This window comes from Vidua macroura, chromosome 22 (assembly GCF_024509145.1).
Source record: "Vidua macroura isolate BioBank_ID:100142 chromosome 22, ASM2450914v1, whole genome shotgun sequence".
NCBI lineage: Eukaryota > Metazoa > Chordata > Aves > Passeriformes > Viduidae > Vidua > Vidua macroura.
Genome location: NC_071592.1, coordinates 5,766,723 through 5,792,326, shown reverse-complemented (window position 1 = coordinate 5,792,326; position 25,604 = coordinate 5,766,723). Strand labels below are relative to the sequence as shown.

The following is a 25,604-nucleotide window of genomic DNA, read 5'->3' as shown; positions in this document are numbered from 1 at the left end:
CATGGAAAATAAACCATCACCTCTAACTGCAAACAGAGGGGAAGGCACAGTTCAACAGTGGTTTCCCAGCACGGGAGCAGCGCTGTCCCCAACACCAGAATGGCACATCAGCCTGGCACACAGGATGCTGCAGGGCAGCTCATGGAACAGCTCATGGAACAGCTCACGGAAGGTTGGGAGAGTGTTGGAGTGGGGAGTGATGGGGCGGGTGTGCATCAACAGATCGAGGTGGGGTGGTGGCTCTTGGAAAGGGAGGTCCTGGTGGTGTCCTGCCAGCTGGTCTGAGGTGGCAGGAAGATGATTCAGGGAGCTGAACCAAAATGGGGATGAGATAATGCTCTTTTCATAGTGACTGTCCTCAGCTGCAAGGGTGGAGAGGAGAAGTTCACGGTCCAGTAAATAAGTGGGGCAGGATCTCAGCTGTGTTTGGAAGGACACTGGAGCTTGGCACTGTGGGAATGCATGGAAAACAGCATTTTGTCATCTTTTAGTGTGAAACCTTATTTGGGGGCGAACTTGGGTAGGAGTGAATTATTTTGGAGGTGAGGGTTATGCTCTGGTGCTAGGACCAGACTTGAGGAGCTGTACGTTGAAGACCACTGGTTTCTGGAGAAACAATAACAGACATGAAGCTTTGGGAAGAGACAAGAGGGTCACTGCTAGGGCTGCAAAAATCCTGGCTGCTCTGGTGTCTGTGCCTCCCCATCTTGGCTCAGTAGGGTGCTTCAGTGAGCCCACAGGCTGCTCCCTGCTCCAGGATGACCCATGTCGTGACCCTGGTGAGGTCTCCAGGCCGTGTGCCAGCTGCCCTGCAGCATCCTGTGTGCCAGGCTGATGTGCCATTCTGGTGTTGGGGACAGCGCTGCTCCCGTGCTGGGAAACCACTGTTGAACTGTGCCTTCCCCTCTGTTTGCAGTTAGAGGTGATGGTTTATTTTCTTGCCTGTGCATTCCAGAGGCTGCCGGGCTGAAACTGGGAGCTGCTGGATGCCTGTGCCCACAGCTCTGTGCTGAGCTCTGTCCTTTCATAAAGGGTCTGTGACAAACAAGGCACACAGCTAGAGTTGTGTCATGTGCAGAAATACTTCATCTTACTAATTGCATCCAGAAGTACCAGGCACACGTTTCTGGGTGCCCCTGTGTGTGCAGCGTGCTTTCCAGGGGCAGGCATCCATTGGAATGGTCGGGATGACCCCTCCCCCTGACACAAGTCTGTTATCTTCCTTGTTTCCCTTGATCCATGAGCAATAACCTACTTTAGAGCTGACAAGGAGGTCAAATGCTGCATGAAGATAACTGGAGGATGACTTTAGGTGAAGAGGTCTGGGTGGAAGTAGAAATGTGGCCTTTGCCATGCTGTGCCTTTCTGCTGTGCTGGAGAAATGGCCAGTGAAAGTGAAACGTGCATTTTCCTGATCCGCAAAAAACATGTCTTTCTCTAGTCAACCTTGAATATTATTTTTATGAATAACTCCTTTTTTAGTTTAAAATGCTCAGACAGTGACACCTCTTACTTCAAAATAATTTTGACTATTTGATCCACAAGTGATGGCAGTACATCCTTCCAATCTAGGAACAGTGAACAGTGGGCAGAGTTGTTCTGAGCAGAGCTCATCTTGGAGTCAAGGGCACTAAAATGGAGTCACATCTAACCAAGATGCTCCTCTTTCACAGGACCCCAGTGACTGGTATTTGCTGTCAAAATGTCCCAGCTTTGCTGTCAAAATAACCCCTTAGGTTTATTGAAAAGATGGCAAAGGGGAAGAGTCATGTTTTTCCATCCCTAGGGCTTTTTTTATACAATATTGAAGAGACAGAGTTTCTCCATGGGATTTCTAAAGACCAAGAAACTATGAGCTGTGGTCTTCCCTTCTTCTCTGTATTTAACAAGAGGCTTCTGGAGTGTCACCATCTGCAGAAGAAAAAGAAAGAAGCACTTTTGGGTTGTGTTGTGTGGCTGGCTCTTATCTTCCCCTGTGTTCCCAGATCTACCAGTGAGCAAGATGTTTCTGCCATCCCTTCAGAAGCAGATGTTGAGAAGCTTCATTCAGATGCCCGTGTTGATGCTGAACAATCCTACTCCAGTTAAAGACAATATTTTTCCTTTTTTTCCCCCCAGTCAGAGAACTTTGGTCTTTGTGGCTTGCTCTGTGTACTCACTGCTTTGCAGTTGATCTTACCACTCCACAAGCCTGCAAAAGCCAAACTGGTAGGTCAAAAGAGGAGTAGCTGTTGACACTGGCAGCGAGGAACATGTAAGGAGAAAGATAAACAGAAGGAAATCAGAGCCTGGATAAAGTAGATCTCCAAAGATAAAGTTTAGTTAAAGATAATGAGCTGGCCTTGTTTAAAAAGACAGCTGCAAAATAACCCAGTAGCTCCATGTGCTGGGGTTAAAGTTGACCCAGAATATACGTTTCATTGCTTTTGATAAATAAATAGTGGAGGGAAGATTTGGCAAAAAGCAACATTGCCCCCAGCCCTCTTCAGCAAAGTGTTTGATGTTAACAAGTTCTCTGGGTGTTTACTTTGTCCTCTGCGTGTGCTGGTGGAGCGGCGCTCCTGCCCTTGAACCGAGGGAGAATTCAAATAAACCAACCCCTTCGGCACAGCTGGGCTCTTCTGCCATCTGTGGCTTCCCAGAACAGCCCCGGCTCGCCTTGGGAACCAGCCTGGGCTACAGGATTCCCGGCTCTTCCCAACAGCTGAAAGAAATTTGCCAGATCAGATAAAACTGCCCAGAAACAGGAGCAGAACTCAATAGCGTTTCTTGCTGCCCTCTCGAGCTGTCAGTGTAACCCTGAGTGCAGTTTGTGGGCAGAAGTGGCAGTGAGCAAACAGCTCCATAAAATCCAGAGTGATTCTTTAATTATGATTGGAGGCTTTTCCTGATGCTTAATTTGCATGTCTACTTTACAGTGATGCTGTGATGATAAAATATGGTTGGTTTTAAATAAACCACAGGAATAATTTTGTTGTTGATATCTGGATACAGCTTCTTGGCAAACAAATGGTTCTATGAATACTCAATAAACTGGGACTTATTCCTACCAAGCATGTGTATTGCTGCACTTGTTTCTGTGCTGAAGTAAAACTCCCAGTTATTGTGTGTGTGTTGGATACATGTTTATATATGCAGCTGATAGATGAGATGTTTAAAGTCTGTGTTGAGTGTTATCAGCAGTGGAATTGTATGGCTGGGCTGATAAATGAAGTAACTCTGCTAAATGAGCTCAGATCTTATCCATCATAGCATTACACAAGGCCAATTGGACATTAACATGAATGACAGCTGTGGATTTATTGTTTTCCTGGAGAAACCAGTGTTTGATTGAGACTCAGAGTGTCAGAAACACCGTTCCTGAGACTCACCTCGGGCAAGTTCTGTTGCTGGTTCCATGATTTAGTTTGTATTTTGCTGGTTTAACAATTTATTATAGAGTCACTTAGGTTGGAAAAGACATCTGGGATCATATTTAGTTTGTGTTTTGCTGGTTTAATGATGTAGTTTTTATTTTTGATGATGAAAGTGAGATCTCACATAGCTGAATGGTTGTGTGTGATCTGGCCACGGAAAGGACTGCCCTCTCTAGAAGCAGTCATGGAGATAAAAGTGAATGTAATGCATGCCACGAAAGGATATAGGAGAAAGCACCATTTTTTTGGGGAATATAAATGAGAACAAGACTAATATTGGTGGTTTTTCATTGCTATGGTTTGCCTGTAAAGCCCAGCAGAAGGAACCAGCAGATGACAGGTCTTAGTGAGCAGGTTTAGAGCAATTGAGAGTGGTAGCGGCAACGCAGCAGTAGATTCATAGAAACTTGTAAAACAAGTGCAGCCTGATGATAGATGGTCAAATGATTATTGTTTGCAAACAATATTATCTCCAATAGATAAGCTGTTTACTTTGGACTCCAGCTCCTCTGGGTGGAACGGAGTCTAATTTATCAAGGCAGAGCAGTTCAATGCGGATGCCTCATGCCCCAGCTGTGGAAAAACTCTTACATTAAGAATAGTACTTGGAACCACAGTGAAGTTCAGCTCTTAACTCACTTTTACAGATGGTTTCTATATTGCAAAGAATATTAGCTGTTTCCTGGTTGTGCTTTTTTTTTTTTTTTTTTTTTCTTTAAACCCCAAACACTTTGTTGTAGGAGAGTTAAAAGACAAACTCCTGAAACTCACAGTAGACATGTGCCTGTTTGTTTTGTAGCTGTTTCCGTGCCTCATCTTAGTCTGGAGCTTTGGGCTTTCAATTTGGATAATCTGGCGCTATGCATCCAACCCCTGGGCGCTTCCAGGCACTGCTCCTCATCGCTGCCACCAGCCTTGTCACTGTCACCAGCACAGGTAAGGCCTCGCCCAAGCTGGGGACTTGGAGGTTTTGGGGTTGAGCTCAAACTTTGGAACAAACAATGCTTGGGAGTGCATTTCAAAGTGGCCAGCTTTAATGGATATTGTCTATGAGCTGCTTTTAAGGAAGCATGGAGCACTGAAACACAGCCTTACATTCAGTGTATGACTTTGCTTGTGAAAACTTGGCTCAGGACAAGCTCCAGAACATGGAAGACTCTGGGTTCCATGGATTTGTTCCTTGGAATCTCCATGGATTCAGCTGGACGCTGGTTCTGCTGCATGCAGTGCATCTTGTGTTCCCAGGGGTTGGGAGGGGTTTGGATTTTCGGGGGAGAGGGGAATCAGCCCTTTGAAATCCGAAAGCTGATGCGTGGCTGCAGTTGGAACAGCTCTGGTGTTAAAAAAAAGAAGAGGGATGGTTTTAATTGACACATCTGCTCTGTGTAGTCAGCTTGTCTTAACGTAACCACACAAAAAAGAAGCTTTTACTACTTTTAGCACTTCATAGCCAATCGTTATGAGCAAATGGGATAAATTTTATTTTTCAAGCAGTCATGGGAGATAAATTCCAGCTGCAGGGTCACTGCTACCAATTTTGCCTTTTACGCGAAGTGCAGTGTTGGTGTCAGAAGTGAGGGCAGGGGCGAAGATGAAAGTAGCAGTATGATTTCATAGCAATAGGTGGCAAGCGAACTGAAAGGTCAGTGCTTCCCTCTTATCCCTGGTAATTCAAACTGAACTAATAGGAAAAACAGTTTTCTAATTAAAAGCTAAAAATGGACATCTGGAGTCCTGCGAAATGCTTGGATACCATTTTTATGGATTTCATCTTTTTTTGTTAAGTGAAGCCACACTTTAATTTCCAGTTTTATTTTATGTTTATGCAGATAGTTTATGGTTCAGTTAAAAATGTGCAGTTTCTCATCTGAAACTCATAACCAGAGCTGGGATGGACTGACTTGAGAAGAAAAGCATGAACCCAGGGCCCCACCTATAAGAAAACTGTCTCTGACTTGGATGTCATTTAATATCATCTTGACCCGTACTATCTGGAATTCCTTAGTTCCTTTACAAAATAGAAGTTGTTTTTCCCTGACAATGTGTCTCTTTTTAATTTAGTTTTTTCTCCTAATTTATATTACTAACCAATTAAGTATTACTGGTGTTAATTGCCTTTTGCTTGCTTCCTTCATGCAAAATCTTTAGTGGAGAATTCAATAGAAAACAAATGGAAATACTTCCCAGCGTTTCATTGGCCAGGATAGGAAAAAATCTCTTCCAACAAGCAGGAATTTTCTTCTGGCAAATAAATGGATTCTCATAACCAACTTCTGTGGAATTGAACCTTTTATTTATTAGCAGCTCTTCCTGTTTCTGTTCATCTTTACTCAGTAAAGATAATGGATGCCCAATTCATCATCCTTGTCCTGATGAAGTCCATGTATTTGGAATTAGCAAGAGCCTTTGCTGTTCGTCCAGCTTTTTTTTTTAATCCGGCTATTTTTAATTAGTTCTGCAGACTCGGAGACGGTTCTGTGTAAATACCTGGCAGGCTCCTGCCATTTCTAGCATTTTACAAGTCACGTCCGGGCCTGCTTCATATGGGACAGATCAGCTACAGCTGCGTGTTCCTGTGCTCCCTCTCTTCAGGTGACGGGTGCTGTTTTCCTCTGGATAAATCCAGTGGGATTGCAATTTTTGCTGGCCCTAGCAATCATGATGACTCTGCCTTGTGCACACTTGGGGATGTACCTCCCCCTTACTGCACCTACCTCCATTTAGTTGTTGTTGCCCCCTTTGTGGGGTTTGAATCTTTACCCTGTCTTTGAGAGCGAGCAGGAATCTCTCCTGAGTTCCTCTTGCCAAGGAAAAGGCAACACTTGCTTGAGTATAACTCGCAACTCGGAGTTTAGAGACCCTTTATATGGTGAGTCTTTCCTACCAGTCAACACGTTGTTAACCTTATCACCTGTGTCCATGCAAAATTCTGGTCCCTAACTCAATATATGTATATTTTTCCTTTTAGATATAACTCCCCGTTTTATTTCTGAGCCCTCCTCTACTGTCCAGAAGTCTGGTGAGCCCGTCCAACTCCGCTGCTCTGCCGAGCCCTCCACAGCTCGCATTTCCTGGCTGTTTAATGGGGAGCCTCTGAACAGCAGGGTGGGAGAAGTGGAAATCCAGTCAGGATCTTTGACAATCGTGTCCCTGAGCCCGGCGACGTGCGGGCGCTATCAGTGCGTGGCGAGCAGCGGCGTGGGCGCCGTGCTGAGCCGGCCGGCCACCGTGTCCATGGGCAGTAAGTTCATCTGCATTTCTGTTCTTTGCTCCTTGCCAATTCTCAGCTGGCTTGTATGGTTTGTTCTTCTTTGACTTCTAGAAAACGCCTAGATCAAAATGTTCTGGGGTGTTTTTTTTTCCTCAGCCAGTACTTACAATATGATGGATTGTACACTTCTTGCCTTTCTTTTCAATTACATCGTCTGAGACCTGTGTGATGCAGCCCTGGAACAGATTCCCCAGAAAGCTTGTGGATCCCCATCCTTGGAGGCTTTTAAAGCCTCAGCTAGACCAAACCATACCTGATGGATTTAGTGTTAGTGTCAGCCTCATTTTGAGTTGAAGGACCTCAAGGATCTCCTTCAGCAAACACAAATGTTATTCAATGAAATAATATTAATTTCTGTGAATTGGCCTGAAAATACAAGATTCCCAAATGCTTCCCTTCACAAAGGATGTTGAAAGAAGCTGCCATGCCATTACAGAAGCATGCTTGAGAGTTAAGGAGAAATCTGTGGGAATTGTTGCCTGGGAGCTGGAGATTTTAATTTTCAATTGATTTGATCAAACTGGTGTTGATGTTCTTCAGGTGGGGACAGTCTTCTCACCTCTTAGGGACAGCTTCCCTTCTCTTAGTTACACTGGTTCTTCTGATCAGTCATTGCCTTGATGCTTGATCTGTAAATTGTGTGACCTCAAGGGATTTGGAAGAGAAAGGACAATATCTTCCACGTGGAAAAGACAGTGCAGTGCTGAGAATGGGAGTACAATATTCTTGCATGAGCATGATTTGTCAGCTTGGGATCTATGGGCTGTCTGAATTGGGTCTTTGTCAAGCAGGGTTTGAGTGATTTCTCTGGAAGGGCACTTCATCTATGGAGCATGTCCAAAATCCCCTTGGGAGGAAGATCTCTTATAAGTGTTTTGGTAAAGTACTGACCCATGGCCAGTCCCTCTCAAGAGAGCTCCAAGGGTGGCCAACATAAGACAACTTCACAGCCTGAAAGAAATTTGAACATGGAGGGAGTAGAAGAGCAGCTTTCACACTTCCCTCCTCCCTTGGAGGTTTTGGCAGCACACAGGAAGGTGCTGGGAGCTCTCTGCCTGCCTCACAGCACTGCTGTGTTCATTATCATCCCAGAAAGACAATTCCATGTTTTTATGGACAGGCTTCCTGCTGTCAGCGTGAATTGTCTTCTGTAGTGCCCTCAGAGCGTGTCAGGAGTCCTGCAGCCTTTCCAGTGTCTCTGCTGGCTTTTCTGGGAGCAGTTGAGGGGACGTAGGAATTATTTTTTCTCCTCCCTGTTCCCATGTAAAAGCTTTTTGTAGTAGGGAAGTGGATAAGGAGGGTTTATGGTGTTATGGGCTTCAGGATAGACCAGGTCTGTTGATGTGAATGTCCAAAAGCTGCAGCAGAGAAGATAATCAGCATGAAACCAACTGTATTCTGAACACTAATACTGAGCTTACTGCCCTTCCCCTCTCCCAAGCCATGGCTGCTCTTACCCTGTTCCCAACTCTCTCCAGGTTTAGCTGACTTTGATGCCTTGGGGACGGCTGCTGTTGCAGCAGAGGAAGGAGGCACAGCTCTCATCGGGTGCAAGGTGCCAGAAAGTCACCCCAAAGCACAGGTTCGCTTCCAAGTGCGGGGGAAATGGCTGGAACAATCAACAGGTGAGGTGTTTTGTGCAATATAAGTATCCAACAAAAGCTTGCCTAGAGTTTTTTCCTTGAACCTAAAGGAAAAAACTCCTCTGGAAAGTTGCAGAACTTCCTGTGCAGATTGCTTTATCTAAACCTACCTTTGGAAATGAGTCTCCTTTGCATGGTGATTTCTTTTTGATACTACATTTAGAATAAATAGGTGTAGCTGACAAATTAATCTTAAAAATTACTAAAAAGGAAGACATCTTCTGAAACTACATTTAATCCTCTTTTCACCTTCCCCACTTGTTTAGACAACTACCTAATTCTTCCATCTGGAAACCTGCAAATTTTGAATGTATCTTTAGAAGACAAAGGATCCTACAAGTGTGCAGCATACAACCCAGTTACTCACGACCTCAGAGAAGAACTCACTGCACGGAAGCTCACAGTCACACGTGAGTATTCAGTTCAGCTTTCCAGAATTAATATGGCTCAAACAGAATAAATAACATCCCTTTTTTAGCACGAGCCTATCAGTGCCTCCAACACCATAGTATGTAAGATCTCTCCTCCATTCTTTGCACATTCAGTTCTTATTTCCCCTCACTGTGGAGGAGCAGCCTGACTGCTTTTCAAATTCCAGGCAGTCACCTTTGGAAAGGGGATACTGCTAATACTTCTGTCCCCAAATCTGTTTTGGAGCAGGACTTCTGGGAAGCAGTGTTACAACATTGTGCTCAGTCCCAAGTGCAGTGTTTGAAAGACATGGAGGAGGACAGAGAATGGGATGGGAGGGTGTGGTTTAAAAGCCTGGTTGGTTTCTCCTGTAAGGAAAAACTAAGAGAATTGGGACAGTTCAGCCTGTAAAATATAAGGTTTAGCAGTGACCTAATTGTGACCTTCCAGTACCTGAAGGGAGCCTACAAGAAAAATGGAGAGGGAGGGCTTGGAGTCAGAGGACAGAGGGGAATGGCACTGATGGAGAGTAGGTTTAGGTTAGATATTGGGTCCCTGTGAGGGTGGTGAGGCCTTGTGAGGCTCTCTGCCAAGAGAAGCTGTGGCTGTCCCATCTCTGGAAGTGGTCAAGGCCAGGATGGACAGGGCTTGGAACAACCCGGTCAAGTGGAAGGTGACCAGAAGCCCAAACCATTCTGTGATTCTCTTCCATGATTCATCTCCTCTCCTCCAGGTCCTTCTTCAGGCGGCTCTCGCATCCTTCACCCGCTGGCTCCCCAGAGCCTGGCAGTGCCCCGGCACAGCGCCCTGACCCTGGAGTGTGTGGTCAGTGGGTCAGCTCCGGCCCCCATCCGCTGGGTGAAAGACGGCCGGGATGCGCTGAGGAGAGGCAGGTGGAAGCTGCTGCACTCCCACCTGGTCACGGACCGGCTCGAGCCGTCGGATGCTGGGAATTACTCCTGTGTGGTGGGAAGTGACTCTGGAACAGTGAAATATGTTCACTATTCGCTTACTGTACTTGGTAAGAATTAAAGACATTTTCACATCCAGGCAACAAACCTACCCTTCATATACCTGCTAGTTTTGGCATCTGCTTCCAAACAACCTTGCATTCTTTCTCAACCTTAAGCGTATTAAAATAAAGAATACAGATCTGTTTATAATGACCGTATCCCATTATTTCTCCCAAGTTAAAATCCGTAATTATTTATCTCTTCAAACCATTTGCAGTCTGAAATAATGAAACAGTGAAGGATAACAAACTCCAAGGGAAGAACTGATCCATTTATTTTCCTACAGAGTGCCAGTGTCAGTAATGTGCCGGGGACCAGATTTGCTTCTTTTGAGGTTGTATGTGAACAAAAACTGGTGAGGGAAGGTGATACGTTTGGATGAGAACATAAACAAAAGCAAAAGAAACATAATCATATATTTGGCCTCTTTTGTTTGGCTGCTAGTTGTTCCTCACCTCCCCTTTCCATTGTAGCAGATTTTCCTGCTATTTGAGTTTTTCTGCGTTCATGACAGATTTTATTTGGGTTTTAATATGTGTGTGTTTGAGTTACTCAGAAAACAGGATGTTGATGCACAACACACCTCTTTTTGGGGGATGTCACTAATTAATTGTTTTGAAAATAGAAGTCTTTTATTTACAAGATTGATGCAAACATGTGGCTGTTGAAATAGAAGGGAGAAACCATTCAAATAAGCCCATGCGTGGGAAAAGCAGCTTTGGGCAGTGCAGCTTGGGGTACTTGTTCAGCCTTTGGATGTGATAAGCTTGTGTAATGTTTCACAGCAGTTTTTTCAGGACTTAGTCTAAGTTGTTTATGTAGTATCATTTCCCTTTCCAGAACCTGCCTCACTCTCCAGGGGACTGCAGGACGAAACCGTGGCCGCGGGAGCGAGCGTCCATTTCTGGTGCGAGGTTGGCGGCAGCCCTGCTCCCACCCTCACCTGGCTCCACAACGCAGCTCCTCTCCATCCCTCACCACGACATTTCCCCACGGGAAACCACCTGCGGATCTGCGGGGTCACCCTGGAGGACTCTGGCTTGTACCAGTGTGTGGGAAACAATGGAATTGGGTTTGTGCAGTCCACGGGGAGACTCCGTGTCCAGCCAGGTAGGAGCACTTGCAGCCCTCAAGAACTCACATTAAGCATTTATACTTTAAGCTTTATTCTATTGTGGTTTTTTTTTTTCCCTAGATTATGTATTAATTTGTTTCTGACCACTAATCTTACAAAGAAGGTGCTTTCAGATGGATTTTTAGAGATGCGGGGATTTCTGGGGTAGTGTGGCTACCTGATACTTAAAACCTGGATTATCAGCTGCAATCAAATCAGCTTATGATTGGACTTGATGCGATTTATTCTTAAATGGAATCAGGATCCTGTTGTGCTGGATGAGCTGGTACTCCTAGTAGTATTGGCTGCTGAGTAGTTAAGCCTGTTCCATAATCAAGTTTACACAACAGTCATCAGGTTTGGGGTTAATGCACACTTCCCCTCTATCAGATAGGCAGGATCAGGTACCAGAAGTCTTTTTGATCTCTTTTCTGTCTAAGATACCTTCTAATACCCAGAGAAGTTGATTTCTGCTGGCACAAGGATGCTGGCAAGACTGCTGCTGTCCCCATTCTCTCCCTGTCATGCATAGCTGAAGCTTTGAACCTTCTCTGGACCAGTTATGGTTGGTGTGAGCTGTGCAGAGCCTGGCTGAGCAGAGATTTCGTGGCCTGTGCATGTGTGGAGTGGACTAAGCCAGTCTTGCCTGCACTGTGTTCCTCACTGACAGTCAAGTCTTTTGTCATTTAGAGAATTTAATGTGCAGTTTTGAGTGTAGGTTTTTATCAGCCTTCTCTAAGGTGGAGTCTGTGCTGATCTCTTCAGGCTGGAAGGGAAGTCTAGAGATGTTGTGTAGAGAAGAAATAATTGTTTAAAAGGTTAGAAAGAACCACATGTGATTTTTTAAATTGTATTGACTTGTTCTGGCATTAAGTGTCATATCCCTTAGTTGAATTCATTCTTTGGTTGCCTTTCCCCCCAGGAAAAGACTCTGTCCCCATCATCATCTCCTCCCCAGCCAACACCACCGTGGTGGCTGGTGGGGATGTGACCCTGTCCTGCAATGCCACCGGCCTGCCCGCTCCTCTGATCCGCTGGTACGACAGCAGAGGCCTCGTGATCAGCCACCCCACCCAGGAGCTCCCCCCCAAACCACAGAGCCCTCCCCGGGCAGGGCCAGAGCCCTCCTGCCCCTCGGTGCCCCGGCTGGGCTGGGGCTCCCTGCGCCTGCGGAACGTGACCCCGGAGCGCGCCGGGCAGTTCCGCTGCGAGGCCAGCAACGAGCACGGCTCTGCCCTGTCCACAGCCTTCCTTACTGTCGGTAAGTTGAAGCCCCAAACTTTCCTCTTGGCTTCCTGATTTAGGTGAGAAATGCCTCAAAATAAGAAATGCGTGGCAGGCGGGTGGGGCGGAGTCTCGGGGAAAGGAAGCAGAGGAGTCGTAGTTGTCTTCATGGAGCAGTTCCTCCATCCTACCTTAGGCAAAGGAGGAATGCTGTGTGCACTGCATGGACTTAGCATCTTCTCTGTGAAAAAAACTGTCTGAGGGTGTGTTGGACTAAGCCCTTTCTGACTCAGAGATGGGGCAACTGAGAGGACAAAATGCCTTTCATGCCTTAAAGTCAATCATCTAAAACTACCCCTCGTAGGTCCTAATACAATACATCTTTCATAGCTCTATTTCTCCAAAGTATCTAGTAATACTTTTACAAAACCATCCTTTAAAACCATCCTTTACTTTTACAAAACCATCCTTTAAAACTTGTTTCTATTTCCATTTCTCTCTCAACAATATCTGTCCTATTTCATAACATTTCTAAGTCAACATTTCTTGTCTCAATGTTTACATACGAATACATACTATGTGAGCCTTCTGTCAGGTTTTGAGAATTTTCTACAAATCCATTTCCCACAAGGGTGGTATTTTTTATTTATTTCTTGAAATTGCTACTAGGAAAAGACAGTACTTACATTAAAGCAAGATGGGAAAGAGCCTTTCCTCACATTGGAATATTATGTGACATTAATAACAGGTTTGAGCTCCCCCAGGTTCCCTTCACAAGAACTGAGATACAGATTTTTAGTTACATGAAGTTACTTAAGTTTCTCAGCTCTTTCAGCACCTTGCCTTAGTTAATTTAGCTGAATGCCAGGGAGATTTCAGGTCAGTGGGATTTAATATGTGGCCCCATATTTAAAGTTCTTTGGTTAGAGTTTAAGACTCCTGTAAATGACATGAAAAGATGCTTAAAGGTTCACTTAGGGGAAAAAAAAAGAAAGAAGAAACCTCAAGAAAGTGATCCCATCATGTAGTTTTATAAATCAGTTATTTTTGGATCTTGCTGAGTGGAAAAACGAAACTAAATATCATCCCAGAATTCAGCCTGTGTTAAAGAGAAAAATCCCAGTGCTTTGCCTCAGAATTTTATGGCAGTGAGTTCAATTTTAATGCTTTGTTTATTAACTTTTATCGGTTTCTAATACGTTGTACTGGCTGCTGATTATGGTGCAGAGGGTGGTTAAGGCATTTGGTTTTGATATAAAAGTCTCTGAGGACTTTCTGGGAGCTGTTAGGGGTTTAGAACAGCTCCCAGCCATGCCAAAGACATGCTCAGACACTCAGCTGTTTAATGAAGAATTCCTGCCAGGTAACACTTCCGAAGCACCTGAATGACTTCAGCTGGGATTCCATTTCTTTGGTAGAAGGATCAGCTTAAACACCTCTCAGCCTGAGAACCCAGTCCTGTAATTTGCCTTGTCGCAGCACACAGCAAGAGAGTACATTTGGCTGAAAAATATATCTTTTTTTTTTTTTTCCCTTCTGCTGGATCTATTCCAGGCTGTGATTCATTGCATGGTCTTACAGCGGGCAGGACAACTTCAGCTGCCATCATAGTGAGAAACCACCAAAATGTGAAATGATGCCTCAGGATCCTGTACTCACAGCCCTCCCTTTTTTGGGTCTTTTTTAGACAGTTGTGGGGTTGGCCTGCATGGCAGGAGCTTCTCAGAGCTACTGAACACAAGGTTAAATCTCTAAAATAACTTCATCTAATGGAAAAGAAGGAGAAAAATACACTGCAGACAGCCTGAGTAGCAGGAGAGGGAGTGAAAAACACAAGGAGCATTTAGTCTACACAGGTGGGTGTTTCAGGGGCAAACAGGCTGAAGTTGCTCCTACAGAAACCTTAGAGAAGCTCTGAGAAATCCTAATGTGATTTGAAACACATGCCAGGTGTGGGTGACCTCACTGATGTGCTGCGTTCAGGTTTTCAGAGGGCTTCCCCAGCCTGTGCTGAGGTATTTGGAGAGCTTGGAAAGCAGGGAGGATCCTCTGGCTGTTAAAGGAGCAGGGGAGAAGTGCCTGGGAATGTGACCTGTTTGCACAGCAGATATAAAACCTGGAGCTGCTGGCTTTGCCTGTGGCTGTACCCTGGTCAGGAGGGGAGCAGGAGAACAAGCAAAGGTGCTGTGAAACACAGCAGGTGGGGAAAGGTTTCTGTAGGAGGAGAGGCTGAAAAAGTGAGGGCTCTTCCCCTTCAAAATGAGGCAGCTGAAGGGGAAAAACAACAGCAGGCAGTAGAGTACTGGGTATTATGGAATGTATGAGTTGGAGCCAGGCTGGGAGAGTTGGGATGGTTCGTCCTGGAGAAGAGAAGGATCTGGGGAGATCCTAGACCCCCTCCCCATGCTTAAGAGAGCTGGAGAGGGTTTTTGTATACGGGCCTGGAGTGACAGGACAAGGGGGAATGGCTTCACACTGCCAGGGGGCAGGGATGGGTGGGATATAGGGAAGAAATTCCTCCTTGTGAGGGTGGTGAGGCCACAGAGCAGCTGTGGCTGCCCCATTCCTGGGAGTGTCCAAAGCCAGGCTGGACAGGGCTTGGAGAAGCCTGGGATAGTGGAAGGTATCACTGCCCATGGCAGTGGGGTGGAACTGAATAGCCTCTAAGGCCCCTTCCAACTCAAATCATTCTAAGATTCTATGAATACATTCTTTTAATGCCCAAATTTTGGTCATTCAGTCCTTCTCCAGTTGCAGATGGGGTCAGGATTTTGGGTGCATGCAGCCTTTGGCCTGACTCAGCTCAGTGCTGCTGTTGATCTTGGTGGGGGATTGGGAAGCTGAGGGAGAAAAATCTCCATGGCTAAGGGGAAAGGGATGGCACTGAGAGCAACAGCCAAAAAAAGTTGCATAATGACACAGCAGCAGAGAGAAGGCTGATGTGCTGGGTTATATGGGTAGTAATTATACCAGAAACTTTGCAAAAAGAGCTTTGATCTGCGTTACTCAATGGGAATTGTTACCCGGGGGTTGTTTTCCAAAGCAAAAATACAACAACCCAGCAGTTGCTGACGACTCCCCTCCTGCAGCAATAAACACAGCGCTGGCTGTGGGTCTGCTGTCACCAGCTGAAACCACAACTCGTCCTCCACTCCAAGAGTCCGTGTCCCCAGTGCCAGCAGGCGCCAAACCAAACCGTGCCCACCCACATCCTCGGGGTCCACCACGGTGCCGAGGGCCTTCCACCTCCTCCCATTTGTTTCCAATATCACGCCCTTCCCGCTGCTCCACTGACAGCAGAGATACCCTTTCGCTCAGGGATTGTTCTGGGAGTGTCTGGTGTTTTAAGACCATCTGGGCTTTGGGGACATCCTCCCCACGTTGTTGCCTTCTTCCTGTCTCTGAATTTTGTGGCATTGCTAAATAAATGAGAAGAAACAAACAAGGAATGCTTGCCGAGAGCATGTCTTCAATTTGAAAAGAGAACTTTCCTTCCCAGCTTTTTAAAAAGTGGCCAAAAATAGCAGCCACACTTGCTGCTGGTATTTTAATGGAGGTTTGAAGGAATCTGAGTCAGCCAGGCTAACACTGCCTAGGCTTTACATTACCAAGGAATTTGTTTGTTTTGTAAACCAAGTTCCCTTCATTCCCTTCCCCTTCCAGACCCCGGCACGTAACATAAACCTACACAAATCTGAAAGGATGGACAGGGCTCCGAACATCTGGCTGTCCCACTGCTGCCGGGTGCAGCCTTGAGGAGCTGTGCTGCTTCCCAAACCTTCTTGCTTTAAGTACTGATATTTTCTTGTCCTGGATAATCTCAGATGTCCAACCTGCCACCCTTTTCCTGCCTGGAATTCTGACGAGCCCTGCATCAGCCGAATAGGGCTTTTTTTTTTGTCTTGTGGCCTCTTTTAGACTACTGATACTATATAGATTTCTTTTTCATACCAGCAAAAGTAAATAGGTTGGAGGAGGCTGGAGAAGGATTTCTAGAAATGCGTTGGTATTAAATTGCATGTAGATTTTCCTGTAAACTGAGCTTATTCTCAGCATAAATTTTCAAATGAAGTAGTTGAGTTGTACAGCTTTCAAAGCTTCTCTAAATTGCAGCTAAAACCTCAGAAACTGGAGTAGGAGAATGTCCTCTTGTGTGCACGCCAATGCAGGCCATGAAAAGTTCCTTGTACAACGACATACAAATTACTCGGTTTGTCTCACAAATTTAGCTATATACTTATTTATTTCTTTTAATATGCATTGCCATGACTTAAATTTAGTGGAGATATGGTCAAACTGTGCCTGTAGACCTTGAGTTTCAGGTTTTCTCTCTTTGCTACTGTGAAAAAAAAAATAAACCAAATAAAACAAACTGAACCCCACTGCTGTGCCCTGAAAAAACACCCAGGCCGCAGCTTGGCACCAGGCTCAGATCTGTGTGGGCACCTCTGGACCTGACGTTTTGCAGCAGGGCTTGTTTGGAAATGTCACTCTGAAATGATTTAGTGTCCCCTCGGCACGGGGCGAATGTACGTCATCGTGGGGATGTAACCAGACCCTCCCTTTGCAGTTCCTTCAGCAACTGGCACGAGAGCAGGAGAAACAGCTCCTCTGGAGCTTGCCCAGAGCGACGAGAGCGGCGGTGATTTTGGTGCAGAAATGGCATTTTCAAGCTCTCCTCCAACAAATTCTCCTCTGGATGTGGCTGCGATGGAAAAAGCGTCGAGCGCCGCCGCCCCGCCCGAGGCCCCCATCATCCTGAGCCCCCCGCAGACGCCCAAGCCGGACACGTACAGCCTGGTGTGGCGGCCGGGCCGCGCCGGGGGCCTGCCCATCAACGCCTACTTTGTCAAATACCGCAAGGTACCGTCCCCAGCCTGCCCAGCCCGCCGGGGACGCACCGCGGTTCTCTGGGTTTCCCAAGGAACCGGCACTGCTGCTGTGCTGTGACGGCCGGTCGGGGTCTGGGGACTCGACCCGGACGCCGCAGCCTTCCCAGAGAGAGGTCCCAGAGACAGCTTTCTAGGGGTTCAGGCAGTCCTTCAGCCACCAGGTAACCTCAGCAAGGGGCAGGCAGCTCAGCTCAGCAGTGATTTCAGCTCTGCCTTGTGAGGTGTCCCCAGGCCACAGGGACAAAGAGACAGGAGCGCAGTTCCACAGAGGTAGCCTTTATTGCAGCACCCTGAGAAGGAGGCCAGGGACGACAGCTCCATCCAGAACAGGGCAGAAACTGGGGTTTTATGGGGAAAAGCAAGGGTGGTACAAAGGGGGAAAATCCAATGGGTTACAAAGAATCTACACGGGACCCCAAAGCAAGCTGGGAACTCACCATGACCAGGGAGGGTTTCTCAATCCAGGAGGGTTGAGATGATCTTATCACAGCCCACTCAAGGGACATCTCTCCAAGGGAGAGATTTGGCATGCTTATCTGTCTCTACACTGGTGTGAACCAGGACATGGGTTCAGGCCAGGCAGAACACAGCGTGTAGCTGAAGCACAATGTTCCTGTGCCCACACAGCTTGTTTGAGGGATGGCTGACATTGTCACCAATACATTGCTTTGCCTAGTTTTAAGATTTATCCAGGATTTTCTGTCCTTTACAGTGTCATTATGGAGAATGGGGCTTCAGGGCATGTTGTGTGCAAAATCAGTGGAGTTAAAAATGCATTTAAATGTGAGCCAGCTTGAATCTCTGTGTGACAGTAGAAGGGAAGCTGAGTTTTACCTTAGTGCATCACCAAGTTTGCTGCTCTGGGTCCGAAAGGGACTCAATTAAACCAAAGTTAGCAAATATGAAAGTGAACTGAAATTTGCAGGGCAGTACCTACTATGCCATTAAAAATGGTGTGTCAGCACCGAGCTCTTTTGCTTAACATCATGTGGTGGAAATCCTGGGGTGTCTTGTGCAGAGCCAGGAGTTGCACCCCATAATCCTTGTGGGCCACTTTCAACTCAGGAGGTTCTGTGATTCTAAAACCAGAACCAAGCAATGCCTGTGTCTGTTCTTCCAAGCAAACCAGTTTTCTGCATGGCAAAGCTGTTTGATTTATTTTTCATAAGCTTTTTAATCCTCTACATCCTGATCTTGTCTTAGCCTGGAGGGAATGCTTAGATTTTTGACCTGTTGGCTCCTGAAAACCAAGTGCCAGAGTTTGTTGGTGATAATTTCTCATCCAAAGGCGGTTGGTTCACATAAGCCCTGGAAGCTCTGAGTGCTTTTTTGACCTTTTTGACGCTCTCCCTTCTCTCACACCAATCCTTTCCACATTAAATGTGCTCACTCATGCATTTCTCGGCACTGAATTTATCCTGGTTTTTAGGGTGGTGCTCTCTTTGTGTCATTAAATTATTTTATTGATTTCCCTCTTTTAATAGAGAAAAAAAAAAGTTGGGGGAATAAAAGCCTTGGAGTGGCTGCTCTAGAAGAAAATAGTTGAACAAAGACCTCTGGCATAACCTTTGATAATCCACAGCATTTAGATCTGCCTCCAATGTTTTATTAAAGTCTTATATTGTTTAGTAGTTTATTTTTGGTGGAATCTTTGTCTTTTCCTTTGGGATTTGGGGTAATGTTTTCCTGCAAAGGTCAAGCATTAAGAGACTACCCATAATGTCTTTCTTTTCTTTAACAGAGCTGGTGATTTCAGTGCTAAGTTAAAAAGCGTTTTTGTTTTTTAAAAAAAGTAACGTGCATTGGTAAACCCAAATCTTTGGTCTCCCTGCTGACTTTTTTGCCATCCTTAAGAAGTTACTAAGACATACTTTTTGTTGCCCATTTTACCAATAAATATTTATAAATGCTGAAGTAGAGGGAAAGCTGGGCTAGTACAAGGAAAGTCTCCTTCTCATTAGGGTATTGGGTCCAGCCCTTTAGTAGCACACAGCTGAAGGCTGACTGAAGGCTTGAAAATCATTTGGGCTCTTGTTGTTTTAGCCACAAGTGAAAATGTAAAAAAACCCAGTCAAAACCAACTGTGTGTATGTGCGTGGAGAGGGAAAATAAGTTCATCCAAGGAGTGCTGTCATAGTGCGTGCAAAGCTGCTGATTTGTAGTAGAAGCACTTGGAGACAAATCGTAGGTAAATGTAGGAGAACAGCAGGAGTTCTGGCGAGGGGCAGAGGTCCTTTTGTGCCTCTGTGTGGAGCAATGCAGGGTGTGAGCAGTCCCCAGTTCTGAGCATGCTGTGCTGATGATTTCTCCCTTGTGTGCACTTGGAGACAAACCATAGGTAACTTTACCTACTTAGGGAAATGTAGGAAAGCAGTTCTGGTGAGGAGCAGAGGTGCTTTGGTGCCTGCGTGTGGAGCAATGTGGGGTATGAGCAGTCTGCAGCTCTGAGCATGCTGTGCTGACGGTTTCTCCCTTGTGAGCAGCTGGAGACAAACCGTAGGTAAATGCAGAACAGCAGGAGTTTTGGCGAGGGGCAGAGGTCCTTTGGGGCGTGATGCAGGGTGTGAGCAGTCCCCTGTTCTGAGTGTGCTGTGCTGACAGTTTCTCACTTACGTGCACTTGGAGACAAACCATAGGTAAATGTGGGAGAACAGCAGGAGTTCTGGTGAGGAGCAGAGGTGCTTTGGTGCCTGTGTGTGGAGCAGTGCAGGGTGTGAGCAGTCCCTGGTTCTGTGCGTGCCGTGCTGACGGTTTCTCCCTTGCGAGCAGCTGGAGACAAACCGTAGGTAAACGTAGGACAGCAGGAGTTTTGGCGAGGGGCGGAGGTCCTGCGGGGTGCAGTGCAGGGTGTGAGCAGCCCCAGTTGCAAGCACGCTGCACTGACACTTTCTCCCTTGTGTGCAGCTGGAGGACGGCGTGAGCGCGGCGGGCGGCTGGCACACGGTGCGAGTGCCCGGCAGCGAGAACGAGCTGCGCCTCACCGAGCTGGAGCCCTCCAGCCTCTACGAGGTGCTGATGGTGGCCAGGAGCGCCGCGGGCGAGGGCCAGCCGGCCATGCTGACGTTCCGCACCAGCAAGGGTAGGTGCAGCACAATGTGCCCTGTGTCCTGGCCTTCCAGAGACATTTATTTAATGACATCAGTCATTTAATGGCATCTGCTAAGCCATATGTGGAGTATTCTGCAATTTATTTGCTAAAGAACAGCCTCTAATAGCTAAAATTGCTGTAGGGCAAACTTCCTTGAGTGTGAGGCTGTTGGTAAGTAGAAACTATTAAAAGCTTGATAATATTATTTTTGGGGTGATTGTTAAGATTTGTACTGTGAGGTTTCTCTTGCTTTAAGGATCAAAGTCGGGAGCAGCCTGTCCTTGTTGAGGTTTTTAATCACAGAAGAAACTGCACCATTCAGTTTTCATGTGTCAACAAAGCTGTTCCTGCTTTGCTTTGCAGACACCTCAGTGACAATCTCTGCTGACCACAAGCCAGCTGTTCTGATAGTTGTGTGCAGACAGCAACAAGCACAACATTCCTAATCAGAGCATTTTTTTCTTTCAAGCTTGGACGCTGGTGCCTGTGCTCTTTAGCACACAAACAAGTAGATATTTTTTGTACTACTGTCCAAGAAAGGCTTTTAAGTGACAGAGGGTAGGGTTAGATGGGATATTTGGAATAAATTCTTCCCAGGAAGGGTGGTGAGGCCCTGGCACAGGATGCCCAAAGAAGCTGTGGGTGCCCTCTCCCTGGAACTATTCAAGGCCAGTTTGGATGGGGTTTGGAGCAACCTGGGATAGTAGAAGGTATGCCTGCCCAGGGGAGGGTGTAGACTAAGGTGAGCTTAAAGCTTCCTTCTGACTCAAACCCCTCTGGAATTCTATGAAGGACAGGATAGCTTAAATTTTATCTAAGAATTTAATGTCTTCATGAAATTTGTGAGACATACTTAGATCCTTTGCCCTGTCCATCCTTATCATCATTCTATCAGTGAACAGATACAAAACTGATGGTCCTCAACCTCTGAAAATCTCTCCCCTGCTAAAAAAAGTCAACAACTCCCTAATTGTGACCTACCCACCCCCCAGAACATCTCTGCCTGATGAAATTTTGGGTCCCTCCCAGGCACCTGCCTAACAACTCAAATCCTGGCTGACTACTACTCGCCCTACACGGCCCAGCAGACACAGCCCCAGGCTGCACCACCCTCAGCCACACACAGAGGAATGTTCAGTATGGCTGACTGGTCTCTCACGTGCTCCAAAGGGAGCCTCATTCTTCATCTGCATCCATCAGCATGCTCGATGAGGATTCTATGGCTCCTACTTACACAAAGAAACCTCCAACACAGGAGTCGTCCTGCTCCCCCTTCATAGGCTGTGTGCTACCATGAGGCCAAACACCATTTTGAGAGGCCACAGTCATCCATCCCCAGCCTCTTCTCAGCCTTCCCCCTCCTTGCACAGACCCTCAGAGGATGAGTCTGAGAAGAATTCTCTGTAGAAAACCCCACACTTACCTGATTTTTTGCGCTACACCTCCTCCCTTTATCATCACAGGTGCACATTCCTCCACCTCACCTTCCTCCACGCGTCGGGTTCAAACGACCCCCAGGGGATTGTACCAAACTGTGGCAAAATCCCATTCCACCCATACTTTTCCATAAAAGACATCCTAGTGTTCATACTCGTGTTCCTCCTCCTACTAACCCTCCCAGCTTACTGGGAGGCCGAGGAAGCTTCACACCAGCAAAGCCACTTGTCACAGCCCATCATATTAAACCCAGGTGGTGTTTCCTCTTCACTGTCTTGTGGTCAATCCCTGCAAATTCGGGGGAGTCAGTACTGCCACCCCTACCCTGCTCCATACTATCCTGCCACCCCTACTGCCACAGGCCAGAAGCCCTCTCAGCCTGGTATACTGGCTCCAGCTGCTTCCACAGCACTTTTACTCCTTCTCTAGACCTGGGTTTCAGTGTGTAATTTTCCCCATCTGGTGATGTTGTGATGAGTGGGCTTGGCAGCACAGGCAGGAGCTGGCAGCATCACCACTAAGCACTGTGGATGCCAGTACTGCAGATGGGCAGTCACTCACCCACAGCCAAGTGCCTGGGTGGGAAATCTCTCTTGCTCTCCCAGAGAAACATCCTGATTGCTAACCTGACTGTCCAGCTTGGGATTTGAAGCCAGGGCAGCACGGTAGCAAGTGACCTTGTAGAGTGAGCATTGACAAACAGCATTTCCTTATGCAGGCCCTACACTGATGTACTGTCTGTCAAATCTTCTTAGAAAGAACATCATCCTCGAAAAACACGCAGGCTCCATCTCCACCCGTAGGAATCCCCAAACATCCCATTGTTCATGAAGGCACAAATAATTTCGGTGTCATCCTTCCGGACCTGTCTCGCCACAGTGGAGGTAGGAGTGTGGATGGTTTGTGATTTGGGCACTAAAAGTTGTGTTGCCAGGAGCTGTACCTGAGTTAACCTGTGTTTATTACTGCTCCAGGTGCTTGTATTGCCTCCTCTATTTCCTGTTTATTCTGAGGTTACTCTGTTACGTAGGATATTTCCTAGGATGCTGCTGCCTGCATGTCTGGCTCTCAAAAAACGAGAGAATTTTCACTTACAACCCGTATTCTTAATGCTCATTTTTAAACCTATGGTTTCTTTTTGCTAAATACTCTGGTTTTCTCTTTCCTTACACTGAGAAAGAGCCAGAGGAAATGGGAAGTGGCTGTGTCAGAGCTTTAAGTTCTCAAAGTGTGTGATATCTGTTCTGAATGTTTTCCTGTGGCTTTCCAGGGACAGGCTTATTTCTGATGGTGAGGAGATACAAGCACTTCCCAGTAGATGTGAGGTTTGCCCTGGTTTCCAGTGAAAAGAGCACGTTTATAGTCCTTTTTCTCATCCCTCCTTCCCCCAGCCTTTGAACTCCTTGGCCTGGTTCAGGCAGATTTACTCATGGGCTGAGATCTCAGAGGTATCTAAAATTTGGGGTAAAGCCAAAGGTGAGTGGAGAGGTTTAGTAACATGGGCAAGGAGCTGAGCCTGTGGCAGCACTGAATGTCAGAGGAGCCACACAAGGGCCTTACTTGCCTGGCTGCAAATGCTCAGCTGCTTCATGCCCCAGAGCTGCCAACCTGCTGTTCCTTGCTCCACTCCTCTCCTCAGCACCAGCTCTGTGTTCATGAATCCAGGCTAGTTTAGTAAAGTCTCACAGCTCTTACAACCCAATTTACTAACACCCCTCTTTCCCTTCTCTCTGTCCCACTGCTGCCTGTAACTTCAGTGAGTTCCGTAAGTACATCCTGGTGCATGCTTTGTTCTCTCTTCCTTCTCATTTCTCCAGCACTTGTTAATGCAGATGGGTTGAAGTCTCATTGGGTCTGGGGGGATTTTGGGGGCTTGAAAATAATAACCATGTTTTTCACTTAGTGTATGTGTCTGTTTTCATGTAGAAATGGTTGGAGTAGTGCAATACCATACAATTTTTAAATATTATATTGGTAAGATAATCAATTCCTATTGAATTGTCTGCTCGTCATCCATCCTTTTCAGCAGAGTAAGGGCAGTGATGATTTCAGGAGGATTAAAGATTCTCCATGTTAATATGTGAAATCCAAGGCAATCATCAGCAACGAGTCTAATCTGTTGTTAGTGAAAATTAAGTTTCAGCTGACTCTAATCCTCTTGAATTTCCCCTTTCAGTTCCAGAAGCTCCTGACCGACCCACGATATCCACGGCATCGGAGTCGTCCGTCTACGTCACGTGGATCCCCCGTGCCAACGGGGGCTCCCCCATCACTGCCTTCAAAGTGGAGTACAAACGTCTGGGTCGCAACAGCGACTGGCTCGTCGCAGCTGGCAACATCTCTCCCTCCAAGCTGTCTGTGGAAGTTAGGAACTTGGAGCCAGGTATCAGAAATGATCTTTCATAACTGCAGCTCTTCAGTTTTTTTCATTTTAACTTCTGCTTGGATTGCCCTGTTTCTGCTCGATTAGGTTTGGGTTTTGTGTATGGCCTAGGAGCTCGTTACATGAATTTAAGTTGATTTCTGGCTTTCCAAGTGGAAAAAAACCACACCATAATTTAATACTTGCTCATGTGGAGAGAAGGGTTGTGTATCACTGCTATTTTTAACTTAATTGTCCTTCTAGTGAACACTCAGAACGTAGAGAAAAATGCATTAATGGAAAAATGTCTGTCCTGACTTCTTCCAGTGTCTAGCCCTGAAAACTCAGGCAAAAAACACAAGAGAAAATGGAATGGATGGTGATAGGGATCCTTTGAAGCATCTTCTTAGTGCCCACCAGTTTAGGGATTTCCTGAGCTGATGGAGGTATCTCCAATAGCCTTTGGATTTTCCTTGAGTAACTTCCAGAAGCTGTTTATGTCGCCACATCAGTCTGTGGCAAGGACTCCTTTTCTAACTAGATGGTGTGCAAAAACTACTTTCAAACCTGTTTAGTCTCTCCTTGAATCCTCTTTCCAGCACTTGTTTTGCTACAAGGGCTTCTTTCTTTTCCCTGTTTCCCTTAAAAGGAGAAATGTACAGGTTCCGAGTGATCGCGGTGAACAACTACGGGGAGAGCCCGCGGAGCGCGGCGTCGCGCCCGTACCAGGTGGCCGGATTCACCGGCCGCTTCTCCAGCCGGCCCATCGCCGGCCCGCACATCGCCTACACCGAAGCCATCAGCGACACCCAGATCATGCTGAAATGGACGGTGGGTACAGCAGTTCTGCCTGTTCTTCCCACAGCTCGTGCTGCAAAGTCGAGGATTAAGAGCTGTTTGCGGAGTGGTGAGCGGGGGTTTTCCTCCCCCGCACGAGACCTGGAGATGATCGTGTTCCTAGGATGGGGCTGTATGGTAGAACTGGGGGACTTAATGGGACTTGTGCCTCTGGAGCCCTCTGCCCCCATTTCCAGACTTTTTCCCGCTCAGAGGCAGCCCTGTCAGTTGTCTGTTGCCTTTTGCACCATCTCCCCTTCCAGCTCTGCGGGGACCCCGCACACCCCTCCTTGGGTTACGCCAGATGTGCCCAACTGGCAGCTCCAGTGAGAGGCTGCAGCCGCCCCAGTCCACCTGCTCTGGCACAGACATCTCAGAGGCACCAGTGGGCTTAACTCTGTCCCAAGCCCTGTTCATGCCATGAGTTGTGAGTGAGTTGGCTCAGTTTCCTGCAATTCCTGCTGCTTTTGTCAATCCAGGCTGGGGTGGCTGGGAGCGTGTTTCAAACCCGCCGTCTTCCCCCACGTCCAGTGGAGGTTTCATGTTAGAGAAACATTTTCCTTTCCCCTGTTACCTCGTCTATTGTAAACAAGTACTTTAAAGTCCTTATTGAAACCCACAGAAATTCTTTGCTCTTGTTTTGAAATCTAACCCCCTGGTATACTTTGGAGGATTTAATGTGTAGAGTTCCCAGTGTTAGTTTGCTCTGCTAGCTCAGCCTTAAGAGATGTTAAGGATAATAAACTTAAAATAACCTCTGGTTCCTCAGGAGGCTGCATAACTTAAAGATTCTTGAGCTGATTTTTAGAGTGACCTTAACTCTTTCTGAAGAGTTTTATGGTTTTAACTTTTCCATTTCCATTAATCATGCAGATTTTCAGGCTGTGCATGGTCAA

The 25,604-nt window shown here is 46.6% G+C and overlaps 1 protein-coding gene across 4 annotated transcripts in view; it reads left to right on the top strand.

Annotated features, from left to right (window-relative positions):
* CDON (cell adhesion associated, oncogene regulated) overlaps positions 1-25,604 on the top strand; it is a 56,237-nt gene that overhangs the window by 15,291 nt on the left and 15,342 nt on the right. For all 4 annotated transcript variants that reach the window (XM_053997137.1, XM_053997138.1, XM_053997139.1 and 1 more), the window contains exons 2-13: positions 4,216-4,352; positions 6,385-6,657; positions 8,166-8,312; positions 8,597-8,740; positions 9,475-9,762; positions 10,595-10,864; positions 11,791-12,129; positions 16,663-16,955; positions 19,889-20,063; positions 22,265-22,393; positions 23,686-23,892; positions 24,521-24,702. In XM_053997137.1, the coding sequence (XP_053853112.1) occupies positions 4,277-4,352; positions 6,385-6,657; positions 8,166-8,312; positions 8,597-8,740; positions 9,475-9,762; positions 10,595-10,864; positions 11,791-12,129; positions 16,663-16,955; positions 19,889-20,063; positions 22,265-22,393; positions 23,686-23,892; positions 24,521-24,702 (2,523 nt within the window). In that variant the 5' untranslated portion in view covers positions 4,216-4,276. The remainder of the gene's footprint in view (positions 1-4,215; positions 4,353-6,384; positions 6,658-8,165; positions 8,313-8,596; positions 8,741-9,474; positions 9,763-10,594; positions 10,865-11,790; positions 12,130-16,662; positions 16,956-19,888; positions 20,064-22,264; positions 22,394-23,685; positions 23,893-24,520; positions 24,703-25,604) is intronic.